Below are 25422 nucleotides of genomic sequence, written 5' to 3'. Positions count from 1 at the left end.
CCCCATCAACATTTCTTCTGCTACGCGATCTTTCTTGGCAACTCTCTACCCATACCGTTGGATCCACTCAACATGGTCCTATCTAGGGCTATCAATCCCCTTAGAGCGCAAAGATCTTATTAAGGTAAACTATACTGCTACATATGACCGCATTTCATCCATCCTCCAATCTTGGAATTTTCTTGCTTTATCCTGGATTGAGCACATAAACACAATTAAATCTTTTATTTTTCCAAAGTTTCTTTACCTATTTCGAGCTCTTCCTATCATCATCCCTGTAGCCATGTTCAAAAAATGGCAATCTTCATTGACCAATTTCATTTGGAGTAAGAAACCTCCCAGAATACATTTTGACACTATTTGAAGACCTAAGAACAAAGGAGGGCTGGCCTTTCTGGACCTATAATACTATAAAGCCGCAGTACTCTCTTCTATGACTACTATATTATATTCTCACTCGCTCCCACTGTGGACGTGCCTCAAGGAGACCCACATCGCTTCTCTTAAATATTATGAATTCTTATGGCTAAAAAAATCAGAACACCCACACTGGTTTATAATTAACCCATTTTTACAAGCTATACTAACCAACTGGGACCAGGCCCACATAGTACTGGCCCCAGCACAATCTACTCTCTCTTCCTTCATGGGCCAGCCATGGTTTCCTCCAGCCCGCCAGCCTTCCTCATTTCCCACTTGGAGGACTGGATCCTCCAACTTTTCTCTAAGAACAAAATTCTGACAAAAGCTCAAATAGAAGACAAATTGTCTGTCAAACTCCCTTGGTTCAAGTATCTCCAAATCTGCCAGTTCCTGAATAGTCCCCAGTTCCAAAAGGGGTCTTTAAGACTTCAAACTGACTTTGAACCTTTAGTTTCACACTCATCTTTAAAGCCCAAAGGGCTTATTTTCAAGATGTATCGTATTCTTTTACTACAACACTGTGCTACCTTACCCTCCTATTGTACGAGATGGCACCAAGAAGGCAAGATCCTCTTAACACCAGCCCAATGGGAAAACATATGGGCATACACAAAGCCCCCCTTACTACAGCAGGGGTGCACCCTCACACCTTTAGGGGCCCAGAGCCAGCTCCACACCCCATTTCCCCCTTTATTGGATAGCTATATTCCCTTCGTTATATTCGAAGGGAAACATCCACAAAATGATGCAGGTCATACAGAAAGGGCACAGAAGCTGTTCTCCCTCTTCTGTGACACTGCAATGAAAACGAAGGGGAACAAATGTGTGAGGTGCAGACGACCCCAGCCTCGTCCCGTGCAAAGGCAGAGAGCAGCAGCCGCCTCCATTTCAAGCAGGCCTCCTCCCGCCCACAAGCGACGAGCTCTTTGCACTGTCCACCAAGGAGCCGAAGTCCCTCCAGCTGTCTGTCGTCCCCACCCCACCCCGGCCCGCCCGGCTCCTCCTCCTGCCTCCCTGGCCGCCTCCGCGGGAGGAGCTGCTGCTGAGGCGCATGGAGAGAGCCGGGGCGGAAGCTGGCGCCATGGCGGCTTTGCACGCAGCCAAGCGAGCTCTGCGAGTGGAGCTGAAGCGGCGCCTCCGGGCGCTGAGCGAGGCCGAGAAACTGCGCCAGTCGCGCCTGCTGGGGGCCCAGGTGGGGGACGGGACGGGACGGGCTGGGGCGGGGGGGGGCGGAGGCGCTTCTGGCGCGACGGGCCTCTCCCTGCCCACTCTCGAAAATGCTTCGCCGGCGCGCCGCAGCAGGAACGCAACGTGGGCGCCCGTCCCCGCGCAAACCCCCGCCTAACTTGGGGAGGGGGGAAGAAAGGCTTTGGCGCCTGGCCGGGGTCTCGGGAGTGCTTGCTTCCCAGTAGGCGGGCAGAAGACCGCAGCTTTCCAGCCTGAGCCGTGAGCTTCCCCGAGGGGAGCGCTGCTTACTTCCAAGTTGCACTTGGTGATGCATCAGCTGCCCCAGGCAAGTTGGGCAAAGAATGGCTCCGTTGCTGGCTTTGCGTGAAGGTTGGGAGGGCTGCAAGCAGGGGGGGGGGGGGGATGGGGTGCGGCTGGCTTTGCGTGAAGGTTGGGAGGGCTGCAAGCAGGGGGGGGGGGAATGGGGGGGGAGCTGGCTCTGGACCCCTAAAGGTGTGGGGGCCCATAGGCCAGTGCTTACTTGGCCTTATTGTTAATCTGGCCCTTGGTTCTTCACAGAAGAGAGGTTAGGCGGGCTCAAACTCCTCTGGCAGCCACATGCAAAGTGCAGCCCCTTCTTGACTCCAAAGTTTTAGGGTTGGCTGCCTTGACTTAGCCACATTCAGAGCTTCCAGCTTTTGCCCCTACCCTAGAAAGCTTCTGAGAAGCGGCAAGCCCCACAGTGGATGGGAAAGGGGGCCCCCTGACTTTTTTAAAAAAGCCCCCCGACTTTTAAAACCCTGGCTACGGCCCTGCTTCCACCTCTTGTTTCTTGTCGGTTACAGAGAATTTACGCACTCTGTGTATGCTCAGAGAAGGGTTCTTGAGTAATATCACAAAGGTTCTAGACCTCAGCAGAGCTCCTAAACTAAAATACCATTTTGAGGCCAGGTGAGTCGCTGCACCTGCCCTTCCATTGCCATCGACAAGCCCCCTCATCCCACGCCTTACATTTACCCCCCTTTCTCCCTTCATAAATAAATCACAGAACAGTATTGTATTTATAGAAACCCTGGACTGAATTGTTTGCTCTGCACCCTGGGGGTACAAAGCATTTATTGGATAGCTCCATCCAATAAATCCACCAAAGCAGGTGCAGATCAAAAGAAGCCAGAGTCTCCAAGTTGTGGGCATATTAAAACAACAATCCTAAACTCTGAGTGTACTTATTTAAAAAAAATAACATGGATAATATCACTTCCCTTCTTGTCTGCCCTTGCCTGTGATTGGCAGGGTGACATTGGAGAATTAGCGGTGGTTCTGTCTAATGTAGAGCTCTGCCTGACCCCATGTGAGCTAATTTTGTCTACTGCACCCACAAGACTTACATCTCCACCAAAAACATGGGGATGGAGGATTGATCAAGAGCTCAAGTGAAGAGGCCTCCAGGCCGGACTTGTGTATCTTCCTGTAGCCCTTCTCTGCTATCCTTCTCTTCAGCTTCTGAGGCCACAACAGGGTTTCTCCCAGATCCTTGTACCATCTACCTCAGGCTGTAGGAGTTAGAGTGCTGGATGTGGAGCAAAGGTGAGCTGAAATCCCTACTCACCCTCAAGCTCAGTTTGGGCCAATCAGGTGCTCCCTGCTTAAACCTGCCTGGCAGGATTGTTGTGAAGATGAAGTAAGCCTCTGTGTTTTGTTGTTGTTGTTCAGTTGCACAGTCGAGTCCAACTCTTTGCAACCCCATGGACAAAGTCACGCCAAGGTACCACCCTAATTCCTTCAAGAAAGGGCAGGATAGAAAAGAAAGCAATCATATTTACAACTTGTGTCTCTGCACTGCACTGTCAATTTGTAAAAGCCATAGTGAGTCTTATCTATTTGTTGAGTGAATGGTGATCCTGCTCAGGAAGATGTACATGCCTTTCTTCCATTTTTACCCTCACAACAACCAGGTGAGGTAAAGTAGTCGGAGTGCAAGTGGATCAGTGAACACCCATTACTGCCAAATCAAGGCATGAGTTATCCCATGCATTCCATAGCAAGCTGGAGATTTGTCCCTGGGCCCTAATCCAACCAATAGTGGATGTCTTCAGCCCATTTTCAGTCCCACAGATACACATTCCAGAGGTTCCACTAATGTGCATAACTTGTTTTGTCCATAGTACAGTTATTAGTTTCTTTCTAGTCCTCCCTTATGTGGTAGGACAAAAGGCAGCAGGAACAGATCTCGCAGTGTATGTAACCAGTGGACGTTAGACTTTACTGCCACCTAGTGGCTCAGTGTTGTACAGTGCAGCAAGAGCCTGGAACCTCAAGACTTTAAAAAAATTTTTTTATGAATTTTATTGAAACTCTTGGCATGCATAGAAAACAAAAATTAATGCAGTTCCAACACTGTAGAACATAAATTCCAAATAATCTTAAGTAATATCATCCAGTATAGAGAAAAATTACATCAAATTTATCATCATAAAAATAATAAGATATTGGATTTATATCCCACCCTCCACTCCAAAGAGTCTCAGAGCAGCTCACAATCTCCTTTACCTTCCTCCCCCACAACAGACACCCTGTGAGGTGGGTGGGGCTGGAGAGGGCTCTCACAGCAGCTGCCCTTTCAAGGACAACCTCTGCCAGAGCTATGGCTGACCCAAGGCCATGCTAGCAGGTGCAAGTGGAGGAGTGGGAAATCAAACCTGGTTCTCCCAGATAAGAGTCTGCACACTTAACCACTACACCAAACTGGCTCTCCTGCACAATAAGCACAATAATATAGAATACAAATCTTTAAGAATAGAAGAGATCTTGATAAAATAAATTATTAGGAACAATATCTTGTTACATTAAGTAATCCACAACTGGAAACTATATGGTTTGGAAACTGGCAAGACTTGAATGTCAAAAGATGCAGAGCAAGAGAGACGAAAATTATGCAAAGGGCAGGAAACACCTGGAAACAGAAGGAGGCAATAGTGGGATGCAAATATTTCCAGTGCTTTTGTTTAAAAGACTCAGTTTCCAGGAGTTTTAATTTGAAATTAGAGTAACTGCTCTGCATTGACCAACCCACTGGTGTTTAATTAGATAACAGAATGGTTTTGCTTGCTTAATGTTTGCTTTCCTGATTGAAGTCTTGCTGGGCGGCACACTTATTTGGCAGTAATGGCTGTTCGCTGATCCAGAAAGGCAAAGAGTGTATTTCTTTTTTTGCAAATTTTGCTATAGTTTCCAGGCTTATTCATAGTGTAGTGCAGTTGGGGAAGCTTCTACTTACATTCTTCTTCCATATAGGAAGGGGAGGGTGAGTTTCATAGACCGAAACAGGCAAGGCTTAAAAGAATAAAGGCAAAAAGCAGAAGGAGAAAGATGAATGTTTATTGATATTTATTGATACCGTGCTTTTTCCCAATGGAAACCCAAAGCGTCATACTACACTGTTCTCCCCTCTTTCATTTCATCCTCACTAGAACAGTCCTGTGAGGTAGGTTATGTGACTGACCTATGGTCACCCAACAGGCACATTGGGATCTCCCTGAGCTGCTGGATGAGACCAGTGGTCCTGGTAGACTAGCATCCTGTTTCCCACAGTGGCCAATGAAATGCATCCTAAGGCTTACAGGCAGGGGTGCAGTCTTATTTCCCCACTAGACATCTAGAGATACATACAGTGTTTCCAGTTAGTCATCTTGACTAATGGCCACTGATGGAGTTAGCATCTATGATTAAGTCTAAGCCCCTCTCAACCCCATCTAAATTAGCTGCTCTGAATACATCCAGTGGCAGTGAGTTCCAGAAGTTTATTATGCATCACAGCTCAGTTACAAGTTCAGAAAAGGGTTAAAGCCAGAGGTCTCATGGAAAAGGTGAGCTTTAAATGAACATACCAAGATTTTTGTTTTGTTTTTAAAAAGCTTTTTGGTCCTTTGAATACAGCTCTCCTTTTCTGAAAGCAGGTGGTCAAGCATCCTAAATATTGTACATCCCACCGAATTGCAGTCTTTCTGAGCATGTTGGATGAAGTCCAAACAGCAGATATAATTAAGGACATTTTTCAGCAAGGCAAGGAGTGTTTTATTCCACAGTATGAGCCTTGCAGCAACCACATGGACATGGTAAAACTGGCATCCTATGAAGAAATTGCTTCTCTCCCCTTAACCTCCTGGAACATCCATCAGCCTGCTGAGAGCGATGCCCGGGAAGATGCCTTGTCTGTGGCAGGTGAGTTGGGCTACTTGCACAGTAGAATGGAGAGCAAAAACATGTGGGGATGAGCACTTTGCTGGGAACTATCGAGATAAATACGAAGCTAGACCAAGCTTATCAGATCTTGGAAGCTAAGCAGGGTCAGCCATGGTTAGTACTTGGATGGGAGACCAGCAAGGAAGTTAAGTTTTGCCTTGAAAACCCTAAGGAGTCATCATAAGAACATAAGAGAAGCCATGTTGGATCAGGCCAATGGCCCATCCAGTCCAACACTCTGTGTCACATAAGAACATAAGAGAAGCCATGTTGGATCAGGCCAGTTGCTCATCCAGTCCAACATTCTGTGTCACACAGTGGCCAATATGTGTGTGAATACACACACACACATACATAAACACACATATACATATGTGTATACACACACACACACACACACACTGTGGCTAATAGCCACTGATGGACCTCTGCTCCATAATTGGCTTGCAATTTGATGACACTTCCACCACCAACTAGGAAGCCACTGGAGTCTTCCAGTTAATGTGGATATCATCCACTCATTTACTTAGTGATTTAGGACCATTTCAACATCACTATCCCAAAATATCGGATAGCTTTCTCAAAAGCACGACTCAACGCTCTTTTCTCTTCGGTGCTTTTGGGACGTTACGCTGGGTCCCCATATCTGGAAAGATTGTGCCCCTGTAATTGCAATGAGGTCGAAACAACTCTCCACATCGTTTTGCGGTGTCCAAATTACAATGACTTGAGGGCAAGATTAATCTCTCCAATTCTCGGGTCCTTGGCGGGCAGGCCGGAGGATGAGCAGATTGCCTTCCTCCTGTCTGACACTCACTCTGATGTTTCAACTAAGATTGCCCGTTTCTGTTATGTTGCTCAGTTGGAAAGGAGGGAAACTGAGAATGTAAATCTTGGCTATGATTTTTAACAATATGTGTAATAGTTGGCGTAAGGAACTTTGTGTAAGAGGTGATGGGTTTGTTTTTTATGATTTTGTTTCTGTTTGTATTAAGCTGGTCGGATGACCGTGAATAAAGTACTACTACTAGGATTTAGGACCAGGACATCCATATTTTTTCAATAGTAGATGACATGATCTGCACTGTACATCTGTCCGCAATCTTAGCCTGTCAGTAACACCAATGTGGCAACATTGCTGAATGTCAGAATCAAGAGGTCTCATGCTTGACATACAAGTATTAAGTGCATTAGAGGTTTTATTCATGCTAATTATCCTTTGGTCAGTAATTCTTCATAATGCTCCAGCATCATGATGTAATTTCTGATGTAATTAAACTTGATGTAATAAAACGTATTTTTTTGCTAAAAATCCCTGGCAGGCCATGCCCCAGATTCAGGAGAGCCTATAGTCTGCCTTGTAACTAAGGTGTTTTTATTTGTTTATGAATGTGTCCAGGGGTTGTTTTATAGAAAAATAGGTGGTGGAGCTCATTAGCATATGCCCCCCCGCCAAAAGCAACCCAGTGCAAGAAAGGAGAGCTCCAGGTGAGCAAGGCCTGCTTGGGCTGACTAGAGATTCAGACAGCCCAAAGAGGCCTCGCTTGCCTGGGGCTCTCCTTGGCCACCTCCCTCCCCAAGTCAAATGGTCAGCAAGCCACCTGCCACCCGAAATCACATAAGAAGTGGAGAAAGGGTGCTGCAGGTTTTCCAGGGGTTAAGGAGGGCTGCTGGAGGCGTGGCAAAGCCCCTGGTGGCTGGCTGGTTGCCTGCTCTACTAATCAAGGGATTATTATGAAGCTGTGCCTACTATTCAATGGACAAGGTAGGTGGGGAGGAAGAGGGGGAACCCTCAGAAAGGTTCAGGAGCTGTGCCCCTGTGAGTTCCTGCTGAATCTGAGGCCTGATTGTATCTATTTATTTCACCTCACCTTTCTCCCCAGTGGGGACCCGAGCTGGTTACATAATACTTCTCCAGCCTAGTTCCCTTTTCGATCTTAATTTGATCCGTCAGTGCTCCATTCACTATAATTCTTGCCTTCTGTTCTGTGTAGATAGCTTGTACCCATTTCTTAAATTGTTTACCGCAACCTATCCCCTCCAAACATTTCATCATAAATGTCCGGTTTACATTATCAAAGGTTTTTTCCGCATCCAGAAAAATAAAGGCCGCTTGCTTATCTGGATATTGCTGGTAGTACTCCAGTGCATTCAAATAATTTTCATATTATTTATCTGCCTCTTTGGTAAAAATCCCATTTGATCTTCATTTATTATACTTAAAAACATTCTTCAATCTTGAAGCCAGGATAGTCGTAAAAATTCTGTAATCCACATTTAATAATGAAATGGGTCTATAATTTCTAATATCTTTTGGGTCCACTCTTTTATGTATTATGGATATTGTTGCCTCTTTCCATGAGGCTGGTATTTCGGACATCAATGTTATTTTTTCTAGAAGCATTTTATACGGCAATAATAGGACATCTTCAAAACTTTTATAAAATTCTGCCGGTAAGCCGTCTGCCGGTAGGCCGTCTTGGTGTTTTATTATTCTTCTGTTCCTTAATTACGCCAATAATCTCTTGGACTGTTATTGGATTATTCAATAGCGTTTGATGTTCTTTCAGAAGTTCCTCTTTCTTGGTTTTCTTGATATATTCTTCTTGCAGAGACTCTGGACTTTCATACTTTTTGTATAAATTTCCATCAAAAGTTTTTACAATTTTTTCAATTTGGTTGCTTTTATTGCTCTGTATTATTTTAATCCTTCAAGGCTGTTAGCACTTTCTTCTCTCTTTTTTTCTTTAATCTATAAGCTAACTATCTACTCACTTTATTTGCATTTTCAAAAAAGGATTATCTTGCCCATTTCATTTTCTGCTCCACTTCTTCCATCAACAGCAAATTTATTTGATGTTGCAAAATCTGTACTTTGGTTTTCGTCTCCTGTCTCAAGTTTGTCTTGAATTCCTTTTCTTATGCTTCCAATTTTCCTGCCAGTATTTCATATGCTTTATTTTTTTCTCATCTCCGTTTTGCTGAATATCAAATTGCAATTCCTCTAAAAAAAGTTTTAAAGGTGTCCCAGATTATTTGTCTTGGTGTGTTTTCTTTCAAATTTTGTTCAAAAAACATTGTGATTTCTTTTTTGGCTTCTAATAAAAATGCCTCTTCTTTTAATATCTGCAGATTTAACAACCATCTAAATGTCTTATTATAGCTTTTAAATTTCACTTGAAGCAGGTTATGATCGGCAAAGGTTCTAGGCAGTATCTCGGCTTCTTCCAGCTCCTTAGTCAAAGTTGTTGAAAGCCAGCACATATCAATTCTTGACCATGAATCATGTACTTCTGAATAGCAAGTGAAATCTCTCATCTTTATATTCCTCATTCTCCAGCAGTCAATTAAATTTAGTTCTTCCGCCAATCTCAAAAATGTTTTGGGATGTTGATTGCTTTTCTTTTTCTTTGTTATTTTCCCAGATTTCCTGTCTATATCTCCATCAAATACAGCATTGAAGTTTCCAATTAAACAATGTTCTTGGTAGTCAAACTACTACTTTGCTACGTAGGTTCAAAAAAAATTTCTCTTGTTGCTCATTTGGTGCATAGATGTTCGCCAACAATATTTTTTTACCATTATGCTGAATTTCAATTATCAATATTCTCCCATCTTCTGAGGCAAAGCGAAGTCCCAATTCTATTGTTTCTTTAACATAAATTGCTACACTTTTTTTTTTTATCTGTCGCCACATATAATTTCCCTAGCGTTTTATTTTGAAGGAATTTTACATCTTGTTTGATAATATGTGTCTCTGGTAAGCAAATCATATCTGCTTGTAATTTTCTGAGTTACAAGATAAATTTTCTTCTTTTTCCGGGAGCATTTAATCCATTTGCATTGATAGAGACCAGTTTTAGTTCATTCTTCCCCATTATTCTTTCTGAACTTTACTGCCTTGTATCTCTTGCAGCTCTCTTTGCGTTTGGGCTCTTGTTTTGACTTTTTTACCTCCTTCAAGTTCCTGAGTTTTTGTTACTGTTTGTTTTTCTTTTTTTCCTCTTCCTCTGATACTCTTGATTCTTGATCTTCATCTGCATGTCGTTCTAGAAAATCTTGTGCTTTGAATATAGATGTGATATTGAATCTTTTATCCTGGTATATAAAAAATACTCCTTCTAGTACCAACCAACAAAATTGTATATCCTTTTTGTTTAGCCATGCCGTCAAGTTTTTATATTCATTTCTTTTTTGTCTCATACTCCAAGGAACTTCTTTCAAAATTCTTACTTTGTTGCCTTTCCAGCTTAAGTCTTCCCCTTTCGTATATCTTCAGATAGTATCTTGCACTGTGGTCCTTATAAACTTAACATGAATCTCCCTGGGTAATTTATGTTTCCTTCCGTATGAGGAAGCAACTCTCCGAGCCCAATCTATATCTTGTTCAAGCTCTTGCTGGGGCTTCCATAACTTTGCTCAAGAGTTCACTGACTTCCTTACTTACATTTTCTTCTTTTTCTTTTAGGATATTTTGAAAGCGTAGGATATAAGCTGCCATCTCCATTTCCAATTTTACAGTTCTAGCATCTAGTTCCCTGTTTAGTTTTATAGTTTATTTTTCTCTTCTTGCAAGTTAGTGCTCATAGTCATTTCTCCCTCTATTTCTGCAACCTTAGAGGTCACCTTTTTTTTTTTTTTGGATGTTGCTCAAAAGTTGCTTTTGAAATTCATCCAATTTCTCATTAGTTTTTTTAATTTCATCTTTGAGTTCATTTTTAATATCTTGCAAGGCATCTTGATTCTGTTTAAAACTTTTCATCATCACTTTTTGTAATTTTCCTATTGCATCCTGATCAATTGCTGCTACTACTGATCTGGACATTCCAGGTGATGTGCCTTGTACAGCTCTTTTAATTTTTCTCTCTTTTATATCCATTTTCAAAAAATTCTTTCTTTACTTAGTCTATTTAATCAATTTAAATGAAAATATTTGTTAATTATTACCTTTACTGATACACCTCTCTATTAGTTTCTAAGACAACCACACTTTTCAGCAAAGGTTTCCTTAGAAATCTATAAATGCATTCAAGTTCACAAACCACCTTCAAAAAGAAAGGAACCAGACCACCTTAAATATTTTTGCACATCCCAACCACCAAGTTACAATTGTAGACTGTCCTTTTCAGTAGCCCGAGACATCACTTTCTTCTTTCACCCCAGCTTCACTCCCACAACAATCAATTTTCACACCAATAGCTTCTTTTAAGTAACTTCTTAATGACTCTGCAATCTCTCCCACACACCTTCTTCTGTCTTCCAACAGTCTATTTTAAATAGTTTCTTAGCTAAGTTGTTTTGCTTCTCCCACACATCCACTTCTTTCAGATCTCACTCAGTATTCTTCTATGCCATATCACGTCTTCTCTTCCGGCAGCACAAACTCAGCCACACCACCATTTAAAAGCAGCTACGTCACAGGTAGTTATCACAAACCCATCTTCCGATAAAGAGGGACCGCATTTTCCTTTTGCTAAAAATCATTCTCTATCTCTTTTATTGCCAAAACTTTTCAAAAAAGGGGTGGCTGTCTCAGCTAAAACTGCTTTGACTAAAAGCCCCCCTTTTTCCTTTCCAATCTTTCCCATAGACTGTACAGCCACTGTAATCCACAAATCACCAGATACGGACTGTCATGCAGATTTATAGCTGTTAGACTTCCAGTCCCTTTATCTTAGACACTGCTATTCCTTTCACTTCTCCCAGCTGTGAGTAACAGTTAAATACTTCGCTTATCACAGTTTATTACTGCAGTGTTATTTTTAGAGCTTTTCTGCAAAGTTCTGCCAGTAGTTTTTCTTCAAGAAAGCATAAGAGATGCTTACAGTTTATGATCTTTAAGTCCTTCAATCCTCCAGGGTGTCGGGGTTGGTCACAATTGACTGGCCAAAGGCGTTTGCAAACCTTGACAAGAGAAATAAGTGGAGCTTGGCAGAGGGACCTCCATCTCTCCACCACTATCTCCACAAACTCTCTCTGCTAGGGAGCACCTTCCTGATGCTCTTTAAGGGGTGTTCAACTGGTGTGAACCCCCTCTAGGGCTCACAATCAGAGTATCAGCTGGAGCTATCAGCTAACCACTCTGTGCTATTGCCCCATTTCCCCCGTCTTCAGTACCTGGTGTTCTTAATGAAGGTTTTTTATATAGGTTTCCATCAATTTTTGTAGATGACTGAGGAAGGCAATGGCAAATCACCCTGTAAAAAGTCTGCCATGAAAACATTGTGAAAGCAACATCACCCCAGAGTTGAAAATGACTAGTGCTTGCACAGGGGCCCTTTCCTTTCCCTATCAATTTTTAGCAATTTTAATCATTTGAATTTTTTGAGTCTAAATTCTGTTTGGGTGAAAAAGCAGGTAGAAAGTTAGGTGTGAAATCTCCTCCTAAAATAGTGATTTTGAATGACTTTGTCTTGTCTTTGATTGATCTGGCTTTATGCTACTCTGTATTTTATTGGCTGTTTCTGCATTTTTATTGTATTTATGTTGCTGCAAGCAAAGGTCCATCAGTGGCTGTTAGTCACAAAGTATAGAGCCACTATTTCTGAGGCAGGGATTCTCTGAATTCTTAGTGCTTGGGGGGCAACAGTGAAAGGGGCTTCTGGAGTTCTGATGGACTTCCTGATGGCACCCGGATTTTGGCCACTGTGTGACACAGAGTATTGAACTTGATGGGCCATTTGCCTAATCCAACATGGTTTCTCTTATGTTCTAAGCCACATTGGCAGCAAAACATGCTAAGCTACTTTAAATGAAGTTTAACATGCTAAGCTAGTTTAAATGAAGTTTTTAAAATCTGTCTATCTACCTTTCTTTCTTCAACAGATGGTCTTGATCTCATCCTAATGCCGGGACTGGGCTTTGACAAAACTGGCAACAGGCTAGGAAGAGGAAAAGGATACTATGATACATACCTCAAAAGGTGTACCCAGCACCCGAAAGGGAAGCCTTATACCATCGCCCTCGCTTTCAAAGAACAAATTTGTGGCATGGTCCCCGTGACTGAAAATGACATGAAAGTTGATGAAATCCTTTTTGAACCGAACTAAACCATGAATCTGGTGGCTAGGAACCATGAATGAGTCTCGCAAGTGTCTACACCACTCTTGGACTGCTCACTTGTGGGATATAAGCAATCTGATCAGGCCTCCGTAGATTTGATACAACATCACCCCACACTACAGTGGAGTCAGTTCAAATATTCAGCCAACAGGCATTGAGCTGTGAAACAGGAAGCTCAGATTTCTCTTCCACTGCCAACTCACCAAGTGGTCTTACGCAAACCAGTGCTATTCAGCTCCTATCTCTTCTCACGTTATGCAATATGATAATAATCATGTTAAAAGCCAATAAAAATGGAACAGTGGAATAGTCTATCATACGCTGAACATGTTGAATTTTTATGAAATTTCCCATGTAATATCTTTGTTTTAAACTGACCATTCTGGTCTTTTAAAAGACCAGAAGTTATCTACAAAGAAGTTATCCTTGGAGGTGGGGGAGGAAATCAGTTCTAAATGCACAGCTGTATTCCAGAATAATTTGTCTGTGCCTACATAACAAACACAAATTTGAGCAGACTTCGAAGGATGGTGGAAGACAGGAGGGCCTGGCATGACTTTGTCCATGGGGTCGCAAAGAGTCGGACTCGACTGTGCGACTGAACAACAAAAATATTTGAATCCTGCTGCAATTTCCTTTAAGGAAGGATATGGATGATTTTTATAGTTTCTTAAGTTGCTTCATGCCTTAAGGCGGCATCCCTCGGAACCAGAGTTTACTCTAACAAACTGTGATTAGTATGATTGTCTGAAAGCAGATGACAACATTAACTGTGGTGGGGCAGGGTCCATCAAGCAAGGATCTGAAAGTGGCTTATTAACTATCTTAAATTATAACCTTTGTATGCTGTCTGCATATGAACATGCTTGTCTTAATCCTGGTTTAAAATGAGCTTGTTCTCTGGTGGTGTAGAGCAGGGGTGACCAACGGTAGCTCTAGCAAGCGGTAGGATTTTTTTGCCTACAACTTCCATCAGCCCCAGCCAGCATGGCCCATGGCTGGGGTTGATGGGAGTTGTAGGCAAAAAAAACATTTGGAGAGTTACCGTTGGCTACCCCTGGTGTAGAGTTTGGGGTTAATGATACCAGCATTTGCTGTATTAAACCAGAATTTGAGTGATTATCTGTAATTTGAATCCTGGTTTCATAAACTATCCTCAGGTTTCCTTTTGTATTTAAACTTCGAGTCTTTGGTCTTTTGAAATAATTTAGCATTTAGACTGATGTTTTCTTTTTATATGGGAAATATCTTTCTCTTGCTATAAAATCTCTGCACCCTTTTACAGGCTATTTTGTAGGCTGGAGCAGTTCTACAAGTCAGTTGTGTCTGACATCACAACCAGTTGTGCCTGAAGTGCAATGGAATACCCAAAACTTTGGGAATACTGAATTAATAGCAATATGTTAGCTACATTTTTTTGCCCTTGAACCTGATTGTAGTGCAGTGTTCTCCAGTGGTCCCAGGAGTGATCCATTCCTTTACTCCTGGGATCATAGCTCCTCCTCTCTGTGGGCAGACTTGAACCCAGAGGGGAGGTGCTTGACCCTCTGTTTCCAGTCTGTTTGGCCATGCCACAGGAGCAGGACGTGCCAGCAGAGCTCTAGGCAATTTGCCCAGAGAAAAATGATTTTTTTTAAAAAAAGGCCTTTTGAATTCAAGTCAAACTCTGCGCGGTTTAGAGTACCGCTTCTGCCGTTCTGCAGACTCGCAGCAAGCAGGGAGGCCGCAGACTACCCCACACGGTTCCCATGCCCAGCCTAAAGGCACCCCGGCGATCCCGAGGGCCTGCTGAGCAGCAGTAGAGCCGGGAGAGGACACGCGGTGCCATGCAGCCCTCCTGGGCCACCAGAATCAGCTGGAGAAGAGGCAGCTGGAACATGGACGCCCAGCAACAGTAGGAATTGGTGGCAGCTTGCAGAGCTCCTGAGGAGCCCAGTAGGAACTTCCTCATGAAGTCAGGGACATTAGCCTCAGAGCAGGGGTGTGGGGTGAGGAGGTCGACCAGGGTCTGCCCCCACCTTTTTTTGCTACCCTCCCTCCCTTAACCCACTTCACCCCCTTCTCTTTGAAGACCACTCAAATGGTCTGGTGGTTTTAAAGGGGATCTGAAGCCAAAAAAGGGGCCTTACACTATGGGCTTCCCTGTGGTGGGAAAAGTGGGAGCAACAATATCCTCTCAGAGGGATTTGTTTAGGCGGGAAAAGTGGCCATTTTCTGCTTTCTTTCACTTTCAGCCATAGACTCTCAAGATGGCCGCCCCCTCTACCTTCCCAAAGGGGACAGTTTTGGAGGATGATGTGTTTTAGAGCTGGCTGACTCTCCTATCCAGGAAGATAAGGCAGACACCTGCTCTGTGGACCTTTCAGGGGAAGATGCCAAAATAAATCTGTTTTCCTGGAACCAACAATTGGTCAGAAGGGAGGTTCAGAATGCTTCACTAGCAAGTTCTCAACCCAAGAAGGCACCCAAACAAAAGCATAAAGAGGAATTTCTTTTTCCCATCCCTTCCAAATGTAGGGAGGTCCCATCCCTTCCAAATGTAGGGAGGTCAAGCTGCGTCCCAGTCCCTGAGCCCTGCTCCTTCAGACCAGGAGAACTCTGACATTTCTGAGGACTCCGTGCCCAAAGGTGATGGTGAACTCTCAGAGGAGGAAGAGGAGACTGTTACAACTAATCACTCTAAACTCTTTCCCCAAGATATTTACACACATCTTTTACCTAAGGTCATCAGGACCCTTAAGTTTCAGTATACACGCAAGCTTAAGGAGGAAGAGGATACAGATTTCCCAGTGGGAGATGAAGATAACATCCCCAAATGAAACTACAAACCTCTTCAAGTTTCACTGCCAGCAGGTGTTTTCTCCATCAAAGCTGAGTGGGAACACCTCCTCCATCATCAAAGCTGAGTGGGAACACCAAAGCTGCTTCTTCTAATTTTTCCAAATTCTATTCTTTTATTCCTGAGGCAACTAGATGCCTGAAACTGCCTACGGTGGACGACCCAGTTAACAGCCTGGCCTCTAATTCTATCCTTCCCATGGATGCAGATAAGATGCCAAAGGATCCTTCAGACAAGAGGATAGAACAGGCCCTCAGGGTGGAAATGCGCACGCTCTGAAGAGAAACAGCCTCGGCTCGCCCCTCTCCGGACAAGAAAAGAGATTAGGACCAAAAGATAAGTAAATATTGAAGTTTTGGGGTCATAATATTTGGCAGTGAAGCTAGAGAGTCAAAGAAGTTAAAGGCGTGCTCAGAAGACAGCTAGCACTGAGAAAAAGGGAGTATTTTGGAAAACAGATAAGAACCGGAGGCAGTGATTAGCACCGTTAAAATGGCTGCCACTACAGTGAAACAGCTTTCCGAACAGATAGCACAGTTTCAAGCTTTAATGATGCAGTCTCAGAACAAAATAGAGGAGACTGTTGCTAAAATTAATAATGAAGTTAGCCAGATAAACAAGGATCTGCAAGATATTAGGCAGCTGGCCAACAAGGCTGATAAGGCAGCGTCAACAAATCGGAAGGAGATAGTTTATTTAAAGGAGCAGATTAAAAGCCTCTCTGACAGAGCAAGAAGGGCAAACCTTATCATTCATGGTATTTCAGAAGACATTGACTCACGACACTTGGAAGACGGGATAATAAATTGGCTCTCAGAACAGCAAACAGGTGTTATGATTAATGCTGACCAGGTCGAGAGAGTCCATAGGCTTAGGTCTAGAAGGTCAGGAGGATCTCCGAGACCAGTGATAGTCAAATTTACAAGAGAAAAAGTGCAGCAGCAAGTCTTTTTGGCTTTGAAGAAGAAGAGGGCGCTGGAATTTAAAGGGAAAAGGGTATATGTGAGACAAGACTTTTGCAGTGAAACACTGGAAGAAAAAAGACAAATGAAGCCATTTGCAGATAAACTCTTTCAGAACAAGATATTGTTTACATGGGCTTACCCAGCCACTATTGTGATCTACAAAGAAGGCAAAAGACTCACAGCAAGGAACCCAGCTGAAGCAAGGAAACTCTTGGAGAAGATGGGTCTGGACCCAGGAGAAACAGGAACTCAACCAGAGGAAGAGCTTAATGTCGACGAACCAGAGGAGGGGCCTTCTACACGTCAGGAGAAACGACAGAGGACGAGACTATAAGATGTTCAAGGAAAAGGAGGAACTCCCAAAAAAAAAAGGAAGTACCCCACAAATAAGAGGGAGGGAATATCACGGTCTTAAGTGAAGGAAGGAAATAATAAAAGATCCAGGAGGGGGGGGAGGTGTGCCCACCCAAAGGTATAGGGAGGGTGGAGAGATCAACCCAAAAGCGAGCCCTATACCAGAAGAGGGGAGGGGGGATGATGTGGAAGAGTGGGAGGAAAGTGTGGGAGGGGGGAAGGGAGAAAGGGGAGAGGCAGAATAGACTTTGTTATCCAGCCAGGGAAGGGAAGGGAGGTGAATGATTATGGCTAAAACTTTGAAAATGCTCTCACTGAATGTCAACGGACTAAGTTCAGACCTGAAAAGATATAGATTAACAAGAATGGCAAAACAACACAATATAGATATCGTGTATTTACAGGAAACACATAAGGCAAAGGATGATATTAAACCGTTGATTAAACACCCAGGATGGAAAGTATTGGCTGAAGCAAGAAGTAGAACTAAGACGAGAGGAGTTGCAATTTTAGTCCACACAAGGATCGATATTAGGATACTAGATCTCATTAGTGATAGGGAAGGGAGATATTTGTTTATCAAAGGTAGGTTTCAAAATAGAGTAATAACACTTATAAATATATATGCCCCAAATACAGGACAGAGGAGATTTTTGAATAAAGTTATGCAAAAGGTTCAGAAATTCTCAGAGGGAGAAGTTATTATAGCAGGAGACTTTAACATAGATATGACCAAGGAGAAGGAGGCCAGGTGGAAAAGGAATTTGGTAGAAGCACATGAGGCCTTAGGCTTGGTTCCAAAGCCGACACATTTATCAAGTAGACACAAGACAGCTTCTTGTATAGATTATATATTTCTTAAAAAATCAAATAATTGGGAGTTGAGGAAAGTAACAACCCATCCAATATGGATCTCAGATCATGCTCCACTAAATATAGAACTGGTGATAAAAAACGAACAAATTAGAAGGACTTGGAGATTTAACAGTATGGTCTTATTAAAAAAAGAAAATAGACAATATATGGAAAATCAAGTAAAACAATATTTTAGAGAAAATAAGGGAACAGTGGCCACAAATATCTTGTGGGAAGCAGCAAAAGCAGTGTTAAGAGGTCATTGTATGATGAAGGAGAAAGAAATAAAAAAAGAATGGTATGCTAACAAGACACAGAAACTTCAGGAATTAGGCGCACTGCAGAGCAGTCAAGGTATTAGATTCTGCCCTGATAGGAAAAAAAAGATCGATGAAATTAGGAAACAGTTGGACTTTATGGATTCGAGGGCATTATGGAAAAAACAAACCATGGTAAGAAATGAGTTTCAAAGAGATTCAATAAACTCCGTTAGGAGATTGGCTAATTATCTCAAGACTAGGAAAGAAAAGCAAAAGGTGGAAAGTATTAAGAGACAAGGAAAGGTCATGCAGAACCCGAGAGAAATTAGGCAAGTGTTTCAAGAATTCTACAAAGAGTTATACGCTAGGAGGGATATAACAGAACATATTGAAGAAAGTGGAGAAGTGTTGGGAGATACAGATAGAGAGAGTTTGGAGAAGGAAATAACAGTTCAAGAAATAGAGGAAGTTGTGAACAATTTAAAAGTGGGTAAATCCCCAGGGCCTGACGGCTTTACTGTGGATTTTTATAAGGAGATGAAGGAGTTACTGATCCCCGAATTACAAGTGTTTAATGCTATATTGAAGGGAGGGAAAGCTCCCGACTCTTGGAGAATGGCTGAAATAACCGTAATATTAAAACCCCAGAAGGATCCTCGGGAAGTGGGTTCATATAGACCAATAAGTTTACTTAACCAGGACTACAAAATTTTCGCTAAAGTTTTAGCAAATAGGTTAAGGAACATATTACCTCATATAATAAAAGAGGATCAATATGGCTTTGTAAAGAATAGGAGTATTGCACATCCTATAAGGAATATATTTAATATGTTGTACCATAAACGTTCTGGGCAACTTGCTTTACTTAAATTAGATGTATACAAGGCATTTGACACGCTGTCCCATGAATTCTTATGGTCCATAATGAAGAAGTGTGGGATTGGCCCACTATTCTTAAAAGCCATTCAAGAGGTCTATAGGGAGGGGTCAGCAGTGGTAAGAGTAAACAACGAACATACGGATCAGCTCCCAATTGAGAGAGGTGTGAGGCAGGGGTGTCCACTTTCCCCATCCCTGTTTATAATGGCGATAGAGCAACTAGCAGAAAGGATTAGGAATTCAGGGAGAATAAAAGGCTGTAGAATAGGAAAGGAGGAAATAAAAATCAATTTATTTGCAGATGACATAATCATGACAATATCTAACCCGAAAGAAGCCATTAGGGAAACGAAAATTATTTTAGAAGATTTTGAAGCAGTATCAGGCTTAAGGATAAATATGGGAAAGTCTGAAATAATGTACTTTAATGTTGGTTTGGAAGAAAGGAAAGAGATTAATAGGATAACTAATATGGGGATGGGAGTTAAGAAATGTAAATATCTAGGGATAGAAATTTATAAAAATATCAACAGGATAGTGGAGGGAAATTATAATAAAATCTGGGAGAAAATAGAGAGGGATATGCAGCAGTGGGGGAAAAGGACGATGAGCCTGACCACTAGAATAAAGAGTGTATCGATGTTTTGGATGCCAAGGTTGTCGTACCTTTTTCAAACGATACCACTGGAGTTAGATAAGCAAAAAATGACTAACTGGAACACTAAAATAAGGGAATGGATATTTGGTAGTAGGAAACTTAGATTTCCAAAAAAATTAGCATACAATCATAAATCAGAACTTGGATGGGGAGTCCCAGATATAGTCAATTATTATGAAGCATTTCAGCTTAAAGCATTATTAGAAATAGCGAAGGAAGGGGACCAGAAATGGATAAGGTTTGAGAATGAAGCTAATAATGGGGTAGGAAAACATGGCATCTTTACGAACATGGGGGCGAAGGAACTTAATTTAAACATGGGACCAAGGAAAAATGGGCTAAATGTTTGGAAGAAATGGCAACCAAAATGGCTGAATCGGGTATCTAGATGGACGCCATTAGAAGTGTTGATGGAAGGAGCCAAGGAGCATAGGTGGAGCGAACTACTTAAGGCTAAAGGATTTAGAAGGGTAGAAGATTTGTTAATACTAGATAAGTTAAAACCATTACATGAATTTCAAGAAGTCGTAGGAATACAATACTGGCTTAAGGCTACAGGATTGTATACTAAAGTTAAAAAGGAAGTGGAGAAGAGTAACTTAAATGAAGAAGAACCTATGGAAAAGTTTTATAAATTAATGGGTAAAACAAAAAAAGGATTAGCAGGCATCCTATACAGGAGCATGAATTTAGGTAACGAAGGAGCAATAAGCTACCTTCAACGGTCATGGAGTTTAGAAGGCCAAATAACGAAACGAACAGGGGAGAAGATAATGGAAGGTTTAAAAAAAGTTAAGATACATAAGGTTAGAGAAATGGAATTGAAATTTTTCACCAAATGGTATAGAACTCTGGCTACTTTAGCCAATATGTTTCCTGGGTTGAGCCCTAAGTGTTGGCACTGTAAGAAAGAAAAGGGATGGTATTCCCACATGTGGTGGGAGTGTCCTGAGGCCAAGAAACTATGGGATATGGTAGTGGGAATGATAAAGAAATTCTTTCAGGTAGAGCCGAGAATTAACTTCGAACTAATGCAGATGAGTTTATTAGGGAATGAAAAAACAGGGAAAAACAACCAACATTTACTAAAAGCAATGATATCAGCGGGTAAAGCGGTAATAGCGGCAGGATGGAAGGATAAAAGTAAATGGAAGGAAAGTACTTGGCATAACTACCTCTTTGATTTTGTCCATTCGGATATAGCCGCTATAATGGTGCAAGAAGAATCATGGGAAGAAAGAAGATCAAGAATTAAAGAAAAGTGGCTGACGTATCTGAAATGGGCAAAGGAAGAAAGGAGAGTGGACATTCAGTGGAAGCTTCGAGTCCTTTGTCCCTGGCTGGAAGAAGAAAAGGATGCATAGACTAAGGGGGGTGGGTTGGGGGTAAATGTAAAATGGATATCAGAAACCGTGTAGAGAAACGGATAATGTATTAATAATAAAAATATACATATTAAAAAGAACAGGCCCTCAGATGGGACTTTGAAGCATCCTCCAACTTTCTCAAAGTGTCAGCCACAGCCTCTTTCTTTTGCAGAGCCTCCTATACCTGGCTTTTAGAACTGTCCACAAGGGACGACCTTCCCAAAGATGTGAAAGATGGTTTGAAGAAAACCACCCTAGTGAATGCCTTTGCAGCAGACATCACCTTGGATGGTTCAACTATCAGCTAGAGCAATGGCATCTAGCGTCACTGCTCGCAGGAACACTTGGCTGTGGAATTGGGACGCCGACCCTTCAGCTAGAGCAAAGGTGGCCACAGTTCCCTTTAAAGGTGATTTCCTCTTCGGAGATGTGCTTGACAGATACCTGATAGAGGACAGGGATAAAAAGAAGGTCCTTCCTTCCAAGAGAAGAGAAAACAGGAGCAAACGTAGATTTCAGTCCTTTTCGGACAACAGGAGAGACCCCAGAAAAAACAACCACAAAACCTTCAGACAAAAATGGCAACCCAAGTCTAGAGGCTCAAACTGTCGGATCTCTTGGTCCAGGTATCCAGAGGAAACTTCTGGTTTTAGCACAACTCCTGGGAATGCTAGTTTCCTGTCAGGATGTGGTGCAGTGGGCTCGCTTCCACACTTGGCCTCTCCAGATTTTCCTCCGGCCCTTCCAGAAGGAAATCAGCCTAAGAAACCCTTGAAGCTGAGCATTCCGGCACATCTAAAACAAGCCTTACTCTGGTGGATGGCTCCCGACCGTTTCACACAGGGACAAGTGATGAGGGATCCGAAGAGGTTGGTAGTGACAACCGATGCGAGTCTCTTCAGTTGGGGAGCCCATCTAATGGGAACAGTAACCCAGTCTGTATAGGAATCCACCAAAAGTATCAACTTCCTGGAACTGAGGGCTATATGGTTAGCCCTACTAAGCACAACCACACTCCCTCTCTTCCTGCTCCCCTCAGGCTCACCCTAGGACAGATGAAGATTGGGCCACTAAGGAAGCTGCTAGCCAGAGGCTGTTGCTAGGCAACCAGGGTTGTTTCTGTCAGTAAAGGGAGAGGCCTCAGCTGAATAGAATGTCATAGAGTCCACCCTCCAAAGCAATTATTTTCTTCAGGGGGAGAGAGATCTGTTGTCTGGAGTTCAGCTGTGATCTCAGAAGAACTTCAGGCTCCACCTGGAGGTTGGCTACCCTACATCTGGCTTCTTGCTACTACTGCTGGGAAGGAGATAGGGTTGGCAAATTCCTGGAGATTTGAGGGGTAGAGCTTGGACAGGGTGGGGTTTGAGGAGGGGTGGGACCTCAGACAGGTACAGTGCCATATACTCCACCCTCGAAACCAGCCATTTTCTTTTGGGGAGCCATTATTGCCAATCTCCAGGTAAGGGCTGAAGATCATTCAGAGTTGCAACTGCTCTCCAGATGACAGAGAGCAGGTCCCCTGGATAAAATGGCTGCTGTGTTGCTTCCCTCTGCTGAGGTCACTTCCCTCCTGCTTTGGTCCACACTGTGAAGAAAAACTGTACTTTTCCTAGGTAGAGGCTGCGGGGGGGTGTGTGGAAAGCTGAAGTCAGATCAATTCTTCTACAGAAAATGGTCACCTTGAGCCACATACTATATGACGGGCTTTTTTTGTACCAAGAACCTTTGAATATTAGATCACACCCCTCTGATGTAGCCAGTCCTCCTGGAGCTTACAGTGGGCCCTGTACTAACAGCCCTGTAAGCTCTTGGAGGATTGGCTACATCAGAGGGGTGTGGCCTAATATGCAAAGGAGTTCCTGCTACAAAAAAAGCCCTGCTATATGGTATACCATAACACAACCAAGTCAGGCAAAAAAACCCCCCAGATCACACCCAAGCTCATACTGATGCTAAACTCTGCAAGGCTGAATATGGCAGGAGAAGGTGGCAAAAATGCACTACAAACAGAAGAATGCTGAGCTTCAGCATCTATGCAACTATTGTCATGTCCCCCGCGCCCTCCCCATAATTATTCTTATCTCCATTCTGGGCCTCTTTCAAGGCTTTGACCCTCACAGACACACGCATACATATACATGTGGGAGTGGGGAGCCAGCATCTGTTTCAGCTGTGGGATGAGTGGGAAGACACCAAAGGTGGGGGGAATGAATGCCTTCACTTGGGTTGGTGAGTGGAAAGACAGTAAGGGTGGGAAGGCACTCACTCAGAGCCTCTTCCTAGAGCCCATTGCATTTTTCCTCACAACTGTCTTTATTCCTAACATATTTGTATATATCAAGGATAATTATATATTACATATTACAGAGTGTATAAAACAGGGGTGGCCAGACTTGCTTACCATAAACGCCACAGAAAATAAACATCAGATGTTTGAGAGCTGCGAGACACACATCTTTATTAAAACTCTTAATACTTCCTTCCTTTGCACAGAAAGATAAAATACATATGTGTACACATGGCCACAAAAACTGGAAATAACAGTTCCCATAAAACCAGCATAGGGAAAGGTTAGGGAATTATTTTTTAGCACCAGTGGGAGGAAGAAACACACATGTCCCATATAAATCACTGTCCACCGTTTGCATCCTTGTGCATCTCTCTTTGCCTTGACACCAAGGTTAGTAAATACAGCTCCTATAAGAGCTATGAAACTAAGGAGGAACCCTGTGCTGCCTTTTTAATTCCATCCCTCCTTCCAGTGGCTCCCTTAGCTCTTATGCGCTTGTTCCCCATTCTAGTTCTCTGGGTGACCGCTGTGGTGAAGAAGAGCTTGCAAGCCTACCTATTTCCTTCTCCTTCCTTGCTTTACACTTGGCAAGAAATAGTCACCTACTTATGGGTCAGCACTCAGAGGCTGACTGAGGTTCTGATGCTAAGCATGCTTACTTGAGAGTAAGCCTGCATTAAGTTCCTTCTTGATCTCTGGAAGCCACACAATATGTGTGAAAGCGTTTGGCCACCCCTGGTATAAAACATAAAATATTTCTCTCCAACATCCCCTTCATTATAATTTTAAGACATTGTCTTTAAAATACAATAGTCCTTACTTCTGTTATGGTACATTTATATTCAACATTTTAAATTTCAAATTTCATAACTGATCTATTTTTGCAACTACATTATTAGTTTCAGCATTATGTCAAATGTCTTGCCAATCATGGATGAAAAGTATTGTAAAATCAGAAAGTAAATTCATGCACTTTATTGACAGTATCTTACTCGCATGCTTGCAGGAACACAGTAAACAGTAGTAAGAGAGGTACCTTGGGAACTGGAGTGTTTTGCTTTGTGTTATCAATGACTTTGCACCAACCTGGACTGTGAGAACCAGAACGCTATGGACTGTGGGAACCAGGGGGGTGGCGTTCAAGTGGGCTTTTGCATTCATGGGCTTTTGCAAAGTATAAGGTGTATGCATGAGCCACTGACTTCAGTCTTGACTCAAGCTACATGATAGGCTCCATGTGGGTCTCCTCAGTTGATATAAATGGCTTGTCACACCCAGATCTTTTAGCCCCACCCCGCTTTTAAAGGAAAAGTTCTATAATATCATTTGCTTTAATATTTTTTGCAGTACCCCAGGTGTCAGGAACAGGTCACTGACAAATATAGCAGGGGATGGCATTATGACTTGTTTGCTGGTATGATTATCTTTGCTTATCATTTTGCAGATCTGTTTGTATCCATATAATATACTAACCCCATACAACAATTGTATTCATGACTACTAGCATCCATTGTATTTCTTAAACATTCAGTACTTTGTGGTTAGTGGGATGGTCTCAATTTGCAGGTGGAAAAGGAGCACGGGGAGACAGCTCTAATCTGGTCTCCCTGATATGAACCAACTGAATTGTGAAGAGCTTGTGGAATGTGACCTTGACAAAAGCAACACTGAAGCACAGGAAAAGGGAGCGATTACTTCAGGATGTATAATTATTGGAGGACTGCCCATCCACGTTAGTCTGGCAAGATACAGTCTGGCAATTGCATGCTGATAATGGTTGCTATCTGATCTATTAATAAAGCTGCTTCTGCATATACTCAAGGAATCTTATGATAGTAGGCAAAACCTTACACTAGGCCCTCTTGGTTAGCATAGATGTAGATTGAAGAATTTGTTTTAGCCTATTTGCTAATATTTTAGTAAAGATTTTATTGTCTGAGTTTAACAAGGAAATAAGACGGTAAGAGGAAGGGTATAAAGGATCTTTATTAGGTTTGGGTATCACTATAATATTAGCCTGAGTCCATGTTGAAGGCATTTTTCCTGTTTTTATTTTGTATA

At 42.6% G+C, this 25422-nt stretch overlaps 1 protein-coding gene across 2 annotated transcripts; it reads left to right on the top strand.

Annotated features, from left to right (window-relative positions):
• The first annotated feature begins 1432 nt into the window (after positions 1-1432).
• MTHFS (methenyltetrahydrofolate synthetase) lies at positions 1433-13208 on the top strand. 2 transcript variants are annotated; one of them, XM_060259904.1, is made up of 3 exons: positions 1433-1615; positions 5547-5811; positions 12658-13208. In XM_060259904.1, the coding sequence occupies exons 1-3, from the start codon at positions 1475-1477 to the stop codon at positions 12879-12881; spliced, it is 630 nt and encodes a 209-aa protein (XP_060115887.1). In that variant the 5' UTR covers positions 1433-1474; the 3' UTR covers positions 12882-13208. The 2 variants fall into 2 exon arrangements, with proteins under 2 accessions (XP_060115887.1, XP_060115888.1); XM_060259905.1 differs by having other exon boundaries at positions 1469-1936.
• Positions 13209-25422: the final 12214 nt, after the last annotated feature.

The sequence above is a fragment of the Heteronotia binoei genome, chromosome 19 (genome assembly GCF_032191835.1).
Source record: "Heteronotia binoei isolate CCM8104 ecotype False Entrance Well chromosome 19, APGP_CSIRO_Hbin_v1, whole genome shotgun sequence".
In the NCBI taxonomy this organism is placed as follows: domain Eukaryota; kingdom Metazoa; phylum Chordata; class Lepidosauria; order Squamata; family Gekkonidae; genus Heteronotia; species Heteronotia binoei.
The sequence above is the reverse complement of the archived record's forward strand: the minus strand, read 5'-3'. Positions and strand labels throughout refer to the sequence as shown.